The sequence below is a fragment of the Salvelinus alpinus genome, chromosome 10 (genome assembly GCF_045679555.1).
Source record: "Salvelinus alpinus chromosome 10, SLU_Salpinus.1, whole genome shotgun sequence".
Taxonomy (NCBI): Eukaryota; Metazoa; Chordata; class Actinopteri; order Salmoniformes; family Salmonidae; genus Salvelinus; species Salvelinus alpinus.
This window is the reverse complement of record NC_092095.1, coordinates 71,970,830-71,988,866: the sequence shown is the minus strand read 5'-3', so window position 1 is coordinate 71,988,866 and position 18,037 is coordinate 71,970,830. Positions and strand designations below refer to the sequence as shown.

Here is an 18,037-nt window from a genome sequence, read left to right as displayed (position 1 = left end):
TTGTATCTAACTAAGCTTGTGTTATTCATTCCAACGTCCCACTGTGTATGAAAAGTTGCAGTAGAACTATTTCATGATGAACTGTTTCAATGAGAAGGTAGAAATTATTTCATGCTACTGACACTTGCATGGTTTGACACCAGTATTGCCAGCATTTGTTTTATCCACTGGGCTGTCTGGCGTGATCAGAGAGTAGACTAAAGAAGTGAAGTAGACACACTGCCAGTGTTTTAAAGTTCTATGAAATGAGTCCTTGTAGTTACTAAACCTTGTGATAGTGAGTGGAGGACTCCTACTCACTTTTAGAATAGTTTAATTCCCCTTTTGTGTTGTACAGCCTACTGATATGAATACATATGTCACCGGGTACAGACAGAAGAGGACTGGCCATCCCTCAGGGCCTGGTTCCTCTCTACCTTTCTTTCTTCCGTTTCTGCTTTCTAGGGTGTTTTTTTCTTCTACATCTGCATTGCTTGCTCTTTGGGGATTTTAGGCTGGGTTTCTGTTAAGCACTTTGACATCTGCTGATGTAAAAAGGGCTTCATAATATCGATTTGATTGACATGTATATCACACCAACTGATTGGTTCTTCTGATGTTGTTCACACAGGAGACCATGTTGAGACATTCTCTACATCCAGAGAGAAACAGCAGGAAGATCATGGAGCTAAGAGGTCTCACCACTGCCCACATTGTGATGAGATTTTCCAAATTCTATCAAAGCTAAAAATACACCTAAAAATACACACAGGAGAGAATCCGTATTCCTGTACTGACTGTGGGAAGAGATTCACAACATCAAGGACTCTGACAGTTCATCAGAGAGTGCACACTGGAAAGAAGCCTTACTCCTGCCCTGACTGTGGAAAGATTTTCTCTCGACTGGGCCACTTAAAAAGACATGAACATATACATACAGGAGTGAAGCCTTACTCTTGCTCTGACTGTGTAAAATGCTACACAACACCAACTGAGCTAGAACTTCATCAGAGAGTGCACACTGTAGAGAAGCCTTACTCCTGCTCTGACTGTGGGAAGAGTTTCTCTCGACAGGGTTTTTTAAAAGCACATGAACTTATACATACAGGAGTGAAGCCTTATTCCTGCTCTGACTGTGGGAAGATGTTCTCTCAACTGGGCAACTTAAAAACACATGAACGTATACATACAGGAGTGAAGCCTTACTCCTGCTCTGACTGTGTAAAATGCTTCACAACATCAACTGAGCAAAAAGTCCATCAGAGAACACACACAGGAGAGAAGCCTTACTCCTGCTCTGACTGTGTAAAATGCTTCACAACATCAACTGAGCTAAAAGTCCATCAGAGAACACACACAGGAGAGAAGCCTTACTCCTGCTCTGACTGTGGAAAGAGTTTCTCTCAATTGTGCCACTTAAAAAGACACCAAGGTAAACATAAAGGAGAGAAGCCTTACCACTGATCTGACTGTAGAAAATGTTTTAAAACAACAGCTGAGCTAAAATGTCGTTAGAGAACAGACACAGGAGAGAAGCCTTACTACTCCTCTTAATTTGACAAGAGTAACTCAAGTAAAAGTCTAAAGGTATTTGGTTGTAAATATACCTTAGTATCAAAAGTAAAGGTGAATAATTTCAAATTCTTTAAATTAACCTCTAACCGGGACGGTTGTTGATAACGTGCTCCAATGTGACTAAAATGATGTTGTATACAACAGCCAACTTTCCAGGACATAGACATGTCTTTATATAGGCAGAAAGCTTAAATTCGTGTTAATCTTCTGCAGTGTCCACTTTAACAGTAGCTATTACAGTGAAAAAACACCATGCTATTGTTTGAGGAGAGTGCACAACAACTTTTATCATGGCAACTGGTTTAATACATTCACCTCTGAAGGTCAATAATGTACTTGCATTCAGTAATCTTGCTCTGATTTGTCATCCTGAGGGTCCCAGAGATAAAATGTAGCATAGTTTAATTTGCTAAAATCTATTTTTATATTCAAATGTAGGAACTGGGTTCTACATTTGGAACACCTGCTGGCTCTGGCACCACACCCACCCTGCCCAGCCATCTAGATGTGTGAAAGTTAGTGTATAAGCTAATGATCCATCATGTATGACATTCCTGGCAGTGTGTAAACATAAATGTTTTATTACCATAGCATTTTTGTATGTTCTCTATAGTTTTGTACTTAAATGTATCAATTGACCAATTCAGCACATTTGGGGAACCTCCTGGCAGACTTGACAGTGCAGTAATGTAATTCTTCACTGGATCAGTCAGAACCTTTGCACACTGCTGCAATCTGGTGGCCAAAATCTAAATTACACATAGAGCCAATTGTAAACTGGGGGTTATTAGGTGATCATGATGGTTTGAGGGCCATATTGGGAATAACACCCCTACTCTTACAATAAGTGCCATGGGATCTTTAATGACCTCAGAGAGTCAGGACACCCATTTTAAAGTCCCCCTACACAGTGCCCTGGGGCATTGGGATATTTTTTTAGACCAGAGAAAAGAGTGTCTCCTACTGGCCCTCCAACACCACTTCCAGCAGCATCTGGTCTCCCATCCAGGGACTGACCAGGACCAACCCTGCTTAGCTTCAGAAGCAAGCCAGCAGTGGTATGCAGGGTGGTATGCTGCTGGCTGTATGGCCTTTCTCTTGCATTTCAAAGAAGAAAAAGAAAAACACATGTTTTTGTGTTTGTATGATCTTTTACCAGATCTAATGTGTTATTCTCCTACATTAATTTCACATTTCCACAAACTTCAAATGGTATCAAGAATATGCATATCCTTGCTTCAGGTGCTGAGCTACAAGCAGTTAGATTTGGGTATGTCGTTTTAGGCCAAAATTTTAAAAGGTGTACGATCCTTAAGAAGTTTTTAAGCAAACCAGACAGCACAATTGTGTTTTATTTTTTATATTACGGATAACCAGGGGCTCCAACACCATTTACACACTCCAACACCATTTACACACTCCAACACCATTTACACACTCCAACACCATTTACACACTCCAACACCATTTACACACTCCAACACCATTTACACACTCCAACACCATTTACACACTCCAACACCATTTACACACCAACACCATTTACACACTCCAACACCATTTACACACTCCAACACCATTTACACACTCCAACACCATTTACACACTCCAACACCATTTACACACTCCAACACCATTTACAAGCAAAGCATTTGTGTTTGGTGAGTCCGCCAAATCAGAGGCAGTAGGGATGACCAGGGATGTTATCTTGATAAGTGCGTGAATTGGACCATTTTCTGTCCTGCTAATCATAAAAAATGTAATGAGTACTTTTGTGTGTCAGGGAAAATGTATGGATTAAAAAGTATTATTTACTCTAGGAATTTAGTGAAATAAAAGTAAAAGTTGTCAAATATAAATAGTAAAGTACAGATACTACTTAAGTAAAAATGATTTAAATAACTATTTAAGTACTTTACACCACTGCATGCATCCACGCCGTGTGTCAGCATTGCAGGCTGGTGGTGTGATGGTTGGGGTGTGTTTTCAGGGCACAAATTGGGCCCCTTGATAAAAGTTGAGAAATGTTTGAAAGGATCCCTTAATGGCAGCAGTGTATCCACCTGCAAATGGATTCTTTCAGCAGGATTATGTCTTATGCCACAAGGTTTGTCCAGGAATGGTTCCAAGAACATTACTTCTTTGTCCATCTGTGGGAGGAGATGGAACGAGCTATTCGGAGTAGATCCATTCGCAGCCAACTTGACACAATTGTAGGAAGCATTGGAGTCAACATGGACCAGCATCCCTTTGGAACGCACTCGACACCTGGGACAGTCCATGCCCGAAGAATTGAGGCTGTTCTGAGGACAAAGGGGGGTGCAACTCAATATGTTTCATGTTTCATATGTTTCAATATGTTTCAAATATTTTGTACTAGGGATGCACCGATATGGCATTTTTGGCCAATATGATATCTGATATTTTCCTTGCCAAAAGACCGATACCGATATTTAACATTTTAGCGGCCTTTTAAGCATTCTAGTACAGTTAAATAGTTAACACACACACGGACGCAGCGGTCTGCAAGAGGTGTCACTACAGTCCCTGGTTTGAATCCAGGCTGTATCACATCCGGACGTGATTGAGAGTCGCATAGGGCTGCGCACAATTGGCCCAGTGTCGCCCGGGGTAGGCCGTCATTGTAAATAAGAATTTTGTTCTTAACTGATATGGTGTAATGATCAGTTTTTCACATTAGTTTGGGTGGATTATTTTATTACTAAACAACTTTTGTTTAATGATAAACAAGCTTTGAATCAACTAATAGTTTATTAAATTGACTTTGTAACAGTATTTTTATTGGAATTTCACAATTTTCACCCATAAAAGTGAATTACAGTGTAATTCTGAAATACATAGATCACCACCATTCAAAGAGAATCCTTGCAGCATAATAGCTGATACCTCAGGTTCTAGGTAATTTAGATAGGGTTCCCATACTTTGTAGAACTGATCTGTTTTAGAATGCAATGTACATGTCAGATATTCCAGTGGCACCCATTTAAATAGTATTTTATGCCTATCTTTAATAGAAGGAACCATGTCACTAATCCACTATAAAAGGATGTTTTTCCTCACTGCGAAGGTCAGGATGTTGTAAAGCCTCCTCTTACCCACAGAAGTAACATGCCTACTAGGGAGACCTAACAGTAAAGAAACTGGGTCTAATTCTAGATCAACCCCTAGGATCTTTTCAATTTCTTGCAGAACACCAGACCAGTATCTTTGTATTTTGGTACATGACCATAAACAATGTGTTAGGGTGCCTGTATCAGTTTTACATTTAAGACACTTAGGAGAAGAGGAAGAGGGGCTAAAAGCATGTCTGCGATATGGGGATATATGCAATCTGTGTATTATTCTTAATTAGATTGCTCTAGTACGATTACATATTGTTTTTGCATATCTCCAATTGTCCTCAAATCTCTTCGTCAATAGTAACAGACAATACTTTCTCCCACACTTGTTTCACCCTCTGTGTGTCGACAGCAGAAAAGGACCTTAAAGCATCATTTGTGGGGAAAAAAGCATTCTTTCAATGACAGACATATCAGGGTTGCCAATTAAGGTGGTGCTCTTCAGAATATAATGTCTTACTTGTAGGAAGCGGAAAAAGTCCTGCTTTGGGAGTCGATATTTCTTGACCATCTGCTCAAATGACAATAAAATCTTATCAGCAAATAAGTAATTTAGTCTGCGTATGCCTTTTATTAAGCCAAAAGTTAAAGCCAGCATCCAGCAATCATGGACCAAAATCTGGGTTATTAGGAATTGGGGTAAGAGCAGAGGTTAGCTTGGACCTTCCCAAAAAACGTTGAACTGACCTCCATAGTTTGAGTGTGTTAAGTGTAATGGGATTATTGCAGTGATCTTCTACAGACTTGAAACTTCTGAAAAATAAAAGATCCTGTAAGGGATATTTTGAAAGAGAAGTCTCAATGTCTAACCAAATAGAGGAGTAATCGTTTGTGATCCAGTCAGAAATATAACATAGGTGGGCACACCATTGATAGAACCTGATATTGGGCAGGTCTAAGCCGCCCATAGAACTTGGCAACTGCAATATTGCCATCTTAAGTCTTGGCTTGCGTTTACTCCATATAAAGGAACTTAGCCATCCATTTACATCCTTTATTACCTTTTTGGAGAGTAATACTGGGATCATTTGGATTGGGTAAAGTAGTCTAGGTAAAATGTTCATTTTCAAGAGGGATATTCTACCCAACCATGAAATCGGAAGAGAGTTCCAGCGCTCCAGATCCTGTCTTATTGTATCAAACAAGGAAACAAAATTGGCTTTGTACATTTGCTGGAATTTAGGAGTTACAAATATACCCAGATACGTAAAACCTGAGGGAAACCATTTAAAAGGGAAGAGGGGAGAAGTATTAGGTACAGAGTGAAGGTTACCAAGTGGCATAGCCTCTAATTTAGTTAAGTTAATCTTGTAGCCTGAGAATTCGCTGAATAATTCAATAATATTAATAAGAAATGTAATTGAAGTCTCGGGACTAAAGATGAATATCAGGACATCATCAGCATACAAGCTTATTTTATGGTGAACATCACCAATGAGCAGCCCCTGTATAGCAGGCGTTACCCTGATGGCCTCGGTCAGTGGTTCCATAACGAGTGCAAATAGGAGAGGGGACAAAGGACAGCCCTGTCTGGTACCTCTGTGTATAGAGAAGCTATTTGACCTTAGCCCATTAGTAAGGACAGCAGCCTGAGGATCATCATATAAAACTTTCACCCATTTTATAAAGTTGTCCCCTAGACCAAATTTATTTAGAGCAAAGAATAGGTAAGACCGCTCCACACGAACAAATGTTTTCTCAGCATCCAGGGAGAGCACAAGACCATCCATAGCACTTCGTTGGTAGGCTTGAATTACATTAAGAAGCCGCCTGACATTGTTGCATGACTTAAGGTCCTTAATTTCCCTTTTTGAGAATAAGTGATATGTTGGCTTCTCTCAGCGTTTGAGGGAGCTGGTCATTTGAAAATGAGTGGTTACACATATCACGCAATGGCTCAAGGATCAGGATCAGGCCATGGCAAGGTCTTTGCCTGGAGAAAACCAACATGCAAGAATTCAGAATCACATCTGCAGAGAAGGAAGCCTAGATCTGTTTCTTTCAACTTTACAAGCAGTGACGATGAGGATTACCCCAGACGCTAAGAGGCCAGCTCCTCCCAAGATTTTTTAGATCAGGAAGAGGAGTCACGCAGGTTCCTCAACAAGAGAGGGAGAGGACGCGGAAAAGGCCAACACGGAGGGGGAGGAAGAAATCAAGACTATCCAACCACACGGAGCAGGACCAGAACAAGGCTGTGATCAACATTTCTGGAGAACCCCTTTCTGATGATTGCATAAGGGTATTGTCTAAAGGACTGTCCTTTGCCCCCACATATTCAACGAATGAATTTAATACAAAGATTGACCTATTTCGTTTCTACAGGAATCTACATCTGAAGGCCTGGTACAAGCAAAACATCTCTCCAACTACAGACGTCAGTGTCTCAGGTCAGGCGGTTTTTGTTCCCTCAAAAACACCTTGTAAGCCCAAGTCCACTTTTTGTCCCATCGTCTAGAATGCCACACTAAATACATTTGCCAAGAAAGTTAAAAAAGCAGACAAAGGTGGTGCTACAGTAGTGTGGAGTAAAGACAAATATGTGACAGAAGTCTACCGTCAATTAGACAATGATGAATTCTACCAATCTCTTACCTTCAACCCTACAGAGGACCTAAAAACTGAATTGAAAGGGATCCTCACAGAAGCTAAGGAGAATGACTACATTTCAGACAATGAGTTCAAATTTCTTTTCAATGGCAGTCCGTGTATGGCTTCTTTTTACCTTCTTCCAAAAATCCACAAAAATCTTGAAAATCCCCCAGGCAGACCAGTCATTAGTGGTAATGAAAGTCTGACAGAACCCATCTCTAAGTACATTGATTACTTTATTAAGCCTTTTCTGACGTCACTCCCAGCCTATCTTCAAGATACCACAGATGTGTTGAACAAAATTAAGGAATTGAACAATATAGGTACAGCTTCCTTTTTAGTCACCATGGATGTGGAGTCTCTATACACCACCATTGAGCATGAACAAGGTTTGGCAGCGGTGCACCATTTCTTGAGTACCCGGCCTGAAACTGAGATGCCCCCTACAGAATTCATTGTCTCACTGACTGAATGGACTCTTAATCATAACATCTTTATCTCCCAGGACTGTATTTTTAAACAGGTCAAAGGATGTGCCATGGGAGCTTGCTACAGCCCTTCCTACACTGGTTTGTACTTGGGTAAATGAGAAAATGACTTCATTTTGGATCCTTCTAATAACCATTTCTTTGACCGGATTATATGGTGGGGACGCTATATTGATGATGTTTGCCTGTTTTGGTCCGGCTCAGAAGATGAACTTATTTCCTTCCACCAATACCTTAACAGCATTAACCCTAACATCAAACTAACTATGGAATACAGAAAGGATAACATTCATTTTTTGGACCTCGACATTAGTAAAAATGACAAAGGTTGTTTGCACACATCAATCTTTAGGAAGCCTACAGATGGGAATACCATTCTGAGGGCAGACAGCTTTCACCCCAAAAGGCTAAAAGAGAATATTCCATATGGCCAATTCCAAAGAGTCCGCAGAATTTGCGATCAGGAAACAGACTACAGTGTCAAATCTGCTGAATTGGAGAATCGCTTTTTGAATCGGGGCTACAGCATTCAGGTCCTGAAAGATGCAGGTATAAGGGCTGGATTACTTGTCAGAGAGAACTTGTTACGAAGGGGAGTGCCTCGTGATACATCAGAGAGAGTGTATTTTGTTACAAAATACAGCACTGAAGCAGAGAACATTAAAAGAATCATCAAAAATAATTGGGGAATCATCCAAAGTGATACGCTACTATGCCAAGTCTTTCCTGAGCCACCAGTCATAAGCTTTAAGAGATGTCCTACCCTAAATGACAAATTAGTCCACAGTTATCTTCCGGGTGACTCTCAAAAAACTTGGCTTGACCACAAACTCAAGGGCTCTTTTAAATGTAACCATTGCAACCATTGCAGAAATATTGCACAGAAGAAGTATTTTGTTGACACAGCTTCCAAAATGGAGTATTACGTCAAGCATTTCATTAACTGCAAAACCACTCATGTCATCTATAGATTGGAATGTCCACAGTGCAAGGTGTTCTACATTGGACAGACAAAGAGACGCCTTCAAGATCGCTTGGCGGAACACAAGTACGCCATACGGGTAGGCAATGAAGACTACCCCATGGCAAGGCACTACAAGTCCTTACACCATGGCAACCCTGCCTCCCTACAAGCTATGGGTATTGATCATATTCCGGCCTCTATTAGAAAAGGGGACCGTCTTAAACAGTTAAACCAAAGGGAACGTTTTTGGATTTACAAACTACAGGCCACTAAATACCCTGGTTTAAATGAAGATATGGATTTCTCACCCTTCCTCTAGGGTCGTGATAGGTCCATTTGCTGTCATCTAGTGGACATTTTGCTCAATTGCCCTCAGCTATGTTTAGACTGTTGTTCATGTTTTGCTGTGTTCTAGTGTACTATGGAATATATTGCTTTCTTATTCTTGACACTTCTCCCAGTCATATTTAAGGTTAGAACTACCTTTCTAAGTGTTCTGATACTTCTAGCTTGGAGTTGTATGTTTATGATAACATAGCTACAGTATTTCACCTTTTAATGTGTATATTATTGCTTACTAGGTGTGTCCAATCAATTTTGTAACCACTCCCTCTTTTAATTAGGGCTAATTGGAAAAGCTGTTCAAAGGAGGACATGGTATTCTCTTTTTTTTTGTACTCCCTGACGAAGGCCATGCAGCCAAAACGCGTCGGTTTAAAAAAAACTTTGTTTCTATTGAACATGCCATACTAATAAAGGCATTTAAATTAATTATATGAAGAGTGCCTTGGTCCTCCTTTCTTTTTGATGACCAATTTACCCCTTTTACCAAAGAGCACCTTCTATCTACCAAAATGTACTATTGTGTACCTTAGTAGCGCTTCCCTTCCTCCTCTTTCTCACTACAAAACCAGTCTGGTCCTGGGGCCTTAACATTTTGCAGTTTCTTAATTGCGAACATTATCTCTTCCTCGGTAATAGGGGCATTAAGGAGAGACCTCTGTTCTTCGTAGATAGTAGGGTGCTCAAACTTAGAAAATAAGTTCTCCATTAATTTGGGTGCGTTATTTGTCAGTTCTGAGGCATAAAGATTTGCATAAAATTTCTTGAGTCATTTATCAATTTATTTTCATATAAATGATTGCCATCAGAATCAGTAGTAGTAGCAATTGACTGAGTCAGCTCTCTTTTTAGCTAGGTACGCCAAGGACTTTCCTGGCTTATCGCCATGTTCATATAGCCTTTGCCTGACAAATCTCATTTTCTTTTCAGCGTCCTGTGTTAGGAGAGTCCAACGTTAATCTAAGGACTGATATTTCCTTTAATAGGGCAGGAGAGGGAGTTTTAATGTAGTCCTTTAGTTCCTAATTCACCCTCTAACGTTTTTTGCTTTTCACGCTTTTTCCGCCTCTTAGTGGCTGTGTATGACATAATCAGACCCCTGGCGTACGCTTTACAGGTTTCCCAAAAGAGCGAGGGGTTATCTGTTGATTGAGAGTTAGAGAAAAATGCTTTAAACTCTGTGATAAAATATGTGAATGTATGGTCTTTAAGAATGGTTGTATTCAACCTCCAATGTCTTGACAGATTGAATGCCCCATTGAGTTTTATGTCCAGGATCAGGATCACCTCCGCATGATCAGATATGACTATGCTTCCTATCCTAGCGGATAAAACAGACTGCAAGGACGTCCTGGGCATAAAAAAGTTATCTATTCTAGTCTGACATCCATGAGGTGCAGAGAAAAAAGTGAACTCTCTGTTGGAGGGGTGAAAAGTTCTCCAAACATCAGCATACCCCAGATCATCACAAATAGCTTTAAGTGACTTAGCTTGAGGAGAGAGTGAAGCTATACCGCTGGGAAACTTAGCAATAAGGTGGTTCAACAAACAATTAAAATCTCCTCCAACCACTGCAGTGTCTGAATTTAATTCTGAAAAGTCTAGAAACACCTTAGTGAGGAAATTGGGGGGGTGGGCAGGGGGGGGGGAGTAAATATGAATTATGGAAATGTTCTGCCCTTGTAAAGTACCATTAATTATAACAAAGCGACCATATGTATCTTTCACACTATTCAACACCTTAAGGGGTAGGTTCTTTTTCACAAGAATTGCTACACCTCTACTTCTGGATGTAAATGATGAGAAAAACACTTGACCAAACCGCCCTTGTTGCAATTTCAGATGCTCCTTATCATCCAAATGAGTTTCTTGCAACAGGGCAATATCAATATTTTATTTTTTCAAAAAAGACAGTACCTTCTTCCTTTTAATGGGGTTATGGCTCCCTCTAATGTTCCATGTACATACACAAAGTTTGTTACCTGCCATTGCACTTTGACCATTCAATATCCAGACTGAATCCTACTGTAAAAATGGGGTGGTACCTTTTTCCATGTGTTGAACTCTCCTCTATCTCACTGAGCATAAACAAACGATATGAACCCTAAACTCGAACTATACTAAACTCAAAAATTAAACATGTAAAGATCCAAAAGGGGGTTTTCCCACTAGCTAACATGCAGGGGATTTCAACTTTCCAATGTAGACTCTTAAGTCTGCATTGCCACCCAATAGCCTCATCCTTTATATAAATGGAAATGAAAATCAATAGAAGAAGATTGAGGCTCTTCCACCTTAAACCAAGCCTGGGCACCAATATAGATTCACACATATCTCAGTCTGAGCTATAGTGGCAGTTACTTTGACAAGAAAAATAAGAATGATACGAATATTACTGAACAGGAACACGTGAGAACTCACACCACTGTTTCATGATCAGATTTATAAAAAAAATACAAAAAATGTATCCAATGCTGCGGAGGAGCAGCTTACAGTTATTTACCCGAGAGAGTCAACAAACGCAGCAGCCTCTTCGGGTGTGTAGAGTTTTTTAGGCGATCCGTTGACCATAATCTTTAATGTGGCCGGGTACAGCAGTGCGTTGTCCATCTTCATTCTCTTGAGTCGAGCTTTCACCTCATCAAACGCTTTGCGTCTTCGTACAACCGCTGTGGAATAATCATTGAAGAATGAGACCTTTGGACCTTTAGGTTGACTACAGTCAGAAGAACCGATGTTTCTAGCCGCATCCATGACGCGCTGCTGGTCGGTGAAGTTGTGGAACTTTATAACCACCGGCCGTGGGCGCTGCTTGAGAGCGATGGGCTCTGTCCAGCTTCACACGACCAGCCTTAGTGTCCATTTGTAGGTAGCCAGTGATCCATTCCTCAAAGAATTTTACCCTACGCGTCCCTTCAGAATTTTCCGGGAGTCCCACAACACGGATATTGCATCTGCGTCCTCGATTATCAAAGTCGTCAATGTGCTCCGCCATTTCGCGCACCTGTTTCTCAAGTGCTTTTACCTTAGTGTCCATAGATGTAGTTGAAGTTTCCACAGTAGCAATTCTTCCTCCCGCCTCATCCGCACGCTTGACAACCCTCTGTAGTTCCGCTGAATGGCCTGCTATTGCTTCCAAGACCGTTTATATCTTAACATCGATCACTTTAATAATGTTATCCGTCATCCTTTGAATCACCAGGTCCATTGTGCCTGGATCCGCAATGGGGTTAGCTTCGCTAACGTTAGCTAGCTCCTCCTGCACATCTACAGGGATGGTGGTTTTGGTCAAGTTCTTACTGTTGGGCATGTTGTCGGAGATTTTTGAGAAATAGCCGTCAAGACTCATTGTAGGATAACTTATTTAGCCAATTTTACCACTTTTTCAAGCTAGGAGATTAATGTAAAAATATAAATTTACAAATGCCACGGGAGCTCGCTGAAGCACAGTGTTCTCTCTACGGCCCCATTTTGTCCACATTAAACTGACTTTTAATACTTGATTCATTATTTTAGTCATTGATGAATGTATTTGAATAATTATATTGGAAGTTAATTGATCTGGTGGCAGGTAGTCTAGCGGTTAATTAAGTGTGTTGGGCCAGTAACTGAAAGGTCGCTGGTTTGAATCCCAAGCCGACTAAGTGAAAATGTGGCATTGTGCCCTTGAGCAAGGCAATTAACCCTTATTTGTCCTGTAAGTCGCTCTGGATAAGAGCATCTGCTAAATGACACGAATGTAATGAAAAATGTTTGTACATGAATTTATGATGGGCAACCACCTTTTTCCTCGTGTGTAATTAAATGAAATAAACTGTTTGAAGTTCAAAACTGTATATATTCTGGCAGGGGGCAGATTTTCGGCACAACACCGTCATCGAACTACCATCTGCAGTAACGCGCCACTCGGGACACTCCATCCGAAAAGTTTTTAATGCTTATCAATTGCATTGCACAAAGTATCAAAATACTAAAATATAAATTAAACAGGACTCTTAAATAATTTAATTAAAATGTTAAATAGTATTTTTTTTATCACAGAAACAATGAGAAAAAAGTGAAAAATAAATAATAATGAAATGTTAATTATATAAAGCAGCCCGTGTAATCATCTGCCAGAGAGTAGCCACAATCGGCCCGAGTCCCAAGTAATACATTTGGGCCAGATAACGCACACCGGAATCGGCCCAAGCTCCAAATAATACATTTGGGCCAGATAACTCACACCGGAATCCGCCCGAGCTCAATCCCCGCAAACCCAGCCATAGGTAATATTGCTTAGTGCGGCCAAGACTCCGGCCACAAGACGTCGGCCGAGTCTGACTCTCAGCGGAGTGCCGCGACTCTTCAGTCGGAATCGGCCCAGATCCACTGTGCTAGCTGGGATGGGACAACAGGCCACAATCAACAGCTTGATCAACTCTATGCAAAAGCGATGTCCCGGAGGAGGCAGCTACCCCTTCTCATGTAATGGGGTAGGGCCATCCCAAGGATCCCGGAATGCACGGACAGTGTTAGTGGGGGGACAGGAAGTTCCGGACAGAAGCGAAACATTCTTCAGTGTAAAGAAAACGCCAGAACGGTGCAGTCAAGAAGATAACATTCGTTTACCTGTTTATTACTACAGGTATGTAATAGCACGTTTAAACTTTCTAATATCGAAAGAACATGTCATACCATTTTAGGTAATACATCCGTTAAGGTATTATCACGTTTGGTAAAGGTTTGATGTGTTATTTGTGTGTCAAGCCGAGTGAAGAACGTGAGAACGTTAACTATTTTACAAGTTACATAGTTAGAGCCTTTGGGGTTTGTCTGAGTGGATCTACATCGTTTTCTCAAGGTCATTTCATAAAGAATATATTCACTTGAGATTTCTGAATTCGTTTTATTGGTTTTGTGTAAAATTCACGAGCTGGTAAAATGGCGGCGCCACTCTGTTTGTGTCAACGGACTTCAGTGCAGACAGTGAGGGTGCAGCAGAGAGACCATTTCACGGTTGCACTACTGTTTTAAAGTTTAATGTAATGGTTATCAGTTTTCTACATGTGTACTAATATTCAGACACTAAGTTATTGTTGTCTATAAATATTACTATGGTGTGAACGGAAATCCTTTTGGTTTTTGATTGGAATAATACAGTGAAGAAAGGGTTATTCAGGTAAATAGTACATAGTGCTGCCTAAAACATACTACAACCTTGTACTAAACAATATTTTTTGAGAGTAAAGAAAGTGCCAGAACTGAGAAGACAATGACTTGTGTGTCTGTTTCTCTTTATTACTACAGGCCGACTCAGGTCAAGCCTGAAGCCGGTAACATCAACACTGAGGACAAACCCAGCCTGCCACTCTCCTTCCACACTGAGTCCAAACCTACAGTCACTGAGTCCTGATTGTGACAGTGGAGCCCAGTTTGCACTGCAGGATCCAGAGATGGCATCAGTGAAGCTGGAAGACTGCAGTCAAACAATGGAGCTGAATGTCAACATTAAAGATGAAGAAGAGGAGGAGAAGATTGGGAAGTCTGTTAGTCATGGTAAAAACAGGTTGTATCTAACTATGTTATTGTCATTCGTTCCACTGTGTATGAAAAGTTGCAGTAGAACTGTTTCATGATGAACTGTTTCAATGAGAAGGTAGATGTTATTTCATGATACTGACACTTGCATGGTTTGACACCAGTATTGTCAGCATGTGTTTTATTAACTGGTCTATCTGGAGTGATCAGAGAGTAGACTAAAGAAGTGATGTAGACAAACTGCCAGTGTTTTAAAGTTCTATGAAGTGAGTCTGTGTAGTTTCTAACCCTTGTGATAGTGAGTGGAGGATGATATAGGTCATCATTTTCTTGACTTATGAGATACTTTTAGAATAGTTTTATTCCCCTTTTGTATTGTACAGCCTACTGATATGAATACATACAGTACCAGCCTACTGATGTGAATACATACAGTACCAGCCTACTGATGTGAATACATACAGTACCAGCCTGCTGATGTGAATACATACAGTACCAGCCTACTGATGTGAATACATACAGTACCCACCTACTGATATGAATACATACAGTAACCGCCTACTGATATGAATACAGTACCAGCCTACTGATGTGAATACATACAGTACCAGCCTACTGATGTGAATACATACAGTACCAGCCTGCTGATATGAATACATACAGTAACCGCCTACTGATATGAATACATACAGTACCCGCCTACTGATATGAATACATACAGTACCCGCCTACTGATATGAATACATACAGTACCCGCCTACTGATATGAATACATACAGTACCCGCCTACTGATATGAATACATACAGTACCCGCCTACTGATATGAATACATACGGTACCAGCCTACTGATGTGAATACATACAGTACCAGCCTGCTGATATGAATACATACAGTAACCGCCTACTGATATGAATACATACAGTACCAGCCTACTGATATGAATACATACAGTAACCGCCTACTGATATGAATACAGTACCAGCCTACTGATATGAATACATACAGTAACCGCCTACTGATATGAATACATACAGTACCAGCCTACTGATATGAATACATACAGTACCAGCCTACTGATATGAATACATACAGTACCAGCCTACTGATATGAATACATACAGTACCAGTCTACTGATATGAATACATACAGTGCATTCGCAAAGTATTTAGACCCCATGACTTTTTCCACATTTTGTTACATTACAGCCTTTTTCTAAAAAATGGATTAAATAAATGTTTTTCAATCTACACACACACCATAATGACAAAGCAAAAAAAGGGTTTTAGAATTGTTTTCACATTTATAAAATATTTAAAACAGAAATAACTTATTTACATAAGTATTCAGACTCTTTGCTAGGAGACTTGACATTGAGCTCAGGTGCATCTTGTTTCCATTGATCATCCTTGAGATGTTTCTACAACTTGATTGTTGTCAACCTGTGGTAAATTCAGTTGATTGGACATGATTTGGAAAGGCACACACCTGTCTATATAAGGTCCCACATTTGACAGTGCATGTCAGCAAAAACCAAGCCATGAGGTTGAAGGAGTTGTCCGTAGAGCTCCATGAAAGGAAAAATTCACAAGCTAGTAAAATGGCACCCACTCGATCTGCATCAACAGACTTCAGTGCAGACAGTGTGGATGCAGCAGAGAGACAATTTTACGGTTGCACTACTGTTTTGAAACCAAATGTAATGATTATCTGTTTTCTACATGTGTCATAATATTCAGACACATTCAGTTGTTTCTGTCTTTATCTATAAATGTTACTATGGTGTGAACAGGACATACAAATGGTTTTTGAAGTAAGTGAATACAAGGTTAAGGAAAATAGCACGTAGTGCTGCCTAAAACATACTGTAACCTTGTACTAAATGTTTTGAGGCATTTATACATTTTTCTACTACAGGTTAAGTATTGTCTCAAAAGTATTGTGGAGCTCCTGCACCTAAATATAAACAGTACCTGCACCCAAAATGAGTATCGACAACTATTTCAGTCCAAGTCAAGCACTGAATTAGATTATTGAACAAGAAAAAATAGAATATATTTTTTGAGAATAAAGAAAGTGCCAGAACTTAAGACAATAATGTTTGTGTCCATTTCTCTTATACCACTTTCCGACTCAGGGAGGACAAACCCAGCCTGCCTCTCTCCTTCCACACCGAGTCCAAACCTACAGTCACTGGGTCCTGATCATGACAGTGGAGGACAGTTTTTACAGCAGGATCCAGAGATGGTATCAGTGAAGCTGGAAGACTGCAGTCAAACACTGGAGCTGAATGTCAACATTAAAGATGAAGAAGAGGAGGAGAATATTGGGAAATCTGTTTCTCATGGTAAGAGCAGGTTCTAACTAAGTTTGTTGTTTGTTCCAACTTCCCACTGTGCATGATAAGTTGCAGTAGAATGAGTGTGTAGTTACTATCTCTTGTGATGTTGATGTTATACCTCATCATTTTCATGACTTATGAGATACTTTAATAGTTTTTTATTCCCCTTTTGTATTGCACAGCCTTCTTACATGAATACGTACAGGTAGCCTAGTGGTTAGAGAGTTGGCCAGTAATTGAAAGGCTGCTGGATCGAATCCCAGAGCTGACAAGGTAGAAATTGATCGTTCTGCCCCTGAGCAAGGCAGGTAACCGACTGTTCCCTCGGCGCCGGAGATGTGGATGTTGATTATGGCAGCCCACCGCACCTCTCTGATTCAGAGGGGTTGGGTAAATGCGGAAGACACATTTCAGTTGAATGCATTCATTTGTAAAACTGACTAGGTTTCCCCTCCCATTCGGAAAGTACACTGCTCAAAAAAATAAAGGGAACACTAAAATAACACATCCTAAATCTGAATTAATTAACTATTCTTATTAAATACTTTTTTCTTTACATAGTTGAATGTGCTGACAACAAAATCACACAAAAATGATCAATGGAAATCAAATTTATCAACCCATGGAGGTCTGGATTTGGAGTCACACTCAAAATTAAAGTGGAAAACCACACTACAGGCTGATCCAACTTTGATGTAATGTCCTTAAAACAAGTCAAAATGAGGCTCAGTAGTGTGTGTGGCCTCCACGTGCCTGTATGACCTCCCTACAACGCCTGGGCATGCTCCTGATGAGGTGGCAGATGGTCTCCTGAGGGATCTCCTCCCAGACCTGGACTAAAGCATCCGCCAACTCCTGGACAGTCTGTGGTGCAACGTGGCGTTGGTGGATGGAGCGAGACATGATGTCCCAGATGTGCTCAATTGGATTCAGGTCTGGGGAACGGGCGGGCCAGTCCATAGCATCCAAGCCTTCCTCTTGCAGGAACTGCTGACACACTCCAGCCACATGAGGTCTAGCATTGTCTTGCATTAGGAGGAACCCAGGGCCAACCGCACCAGCATATGGTCTCACAAGGGGTCTGAGGATCTCATCT

The 18,037-nt window shown here is 40.6% G+C and overlaps 2 protein-coding genes across 5 annotated transcripts in view; one reads left to right on the top strand and one right to left on the bottom strand.

Moving 5' to 3' along the window:
• The window catches only part of LOC139533039 (zinc finger protein ZFP2-like), a 319,515-nt gene that overhangs the window by 56,411 nt on the left and 245,067 nt on the right, over window positions 1-18,037 (bottom strand). The window lies entirely within an intron of this gene.
• LOC139533046 (zinc finger protein ZFP2-like) overlaps window positions 1-18,037 on the top strand; it is a 55,473-nt gene that overhangs the window by 25,505 nt on the left and 11,931 nt on the right. Inside the window, exons 1-3 of one of the 3 annotated variants that reach the window (XM_071331244.1) lie at window positions 13,526-13,707; window positions 14,370-14,618; window positions 16,738-16,947. The exons of 1 other annotated variant lie outside the window; for it this stretch is intronic. In XM_071331244.1, the coding sequence (XP_071187345.1) occupies window positions 14,516-14,618; window positions 16,738-16,947 (313 nt within the window). In that variant the 5' untranslated portion in view covers window positions 13,526-13,707; window positions 14,370-14,515. Of the gene's footprint in view, window positions 1-610; window positions 5,477-13,525; window positions 13,708-14,369; window positions 14,619-16,737; window positions 16,948-18,037 lie in introns of those variants that run through there. One more of the 3 variants, XM_071331243.1, reaches the window with a different exon arrangement.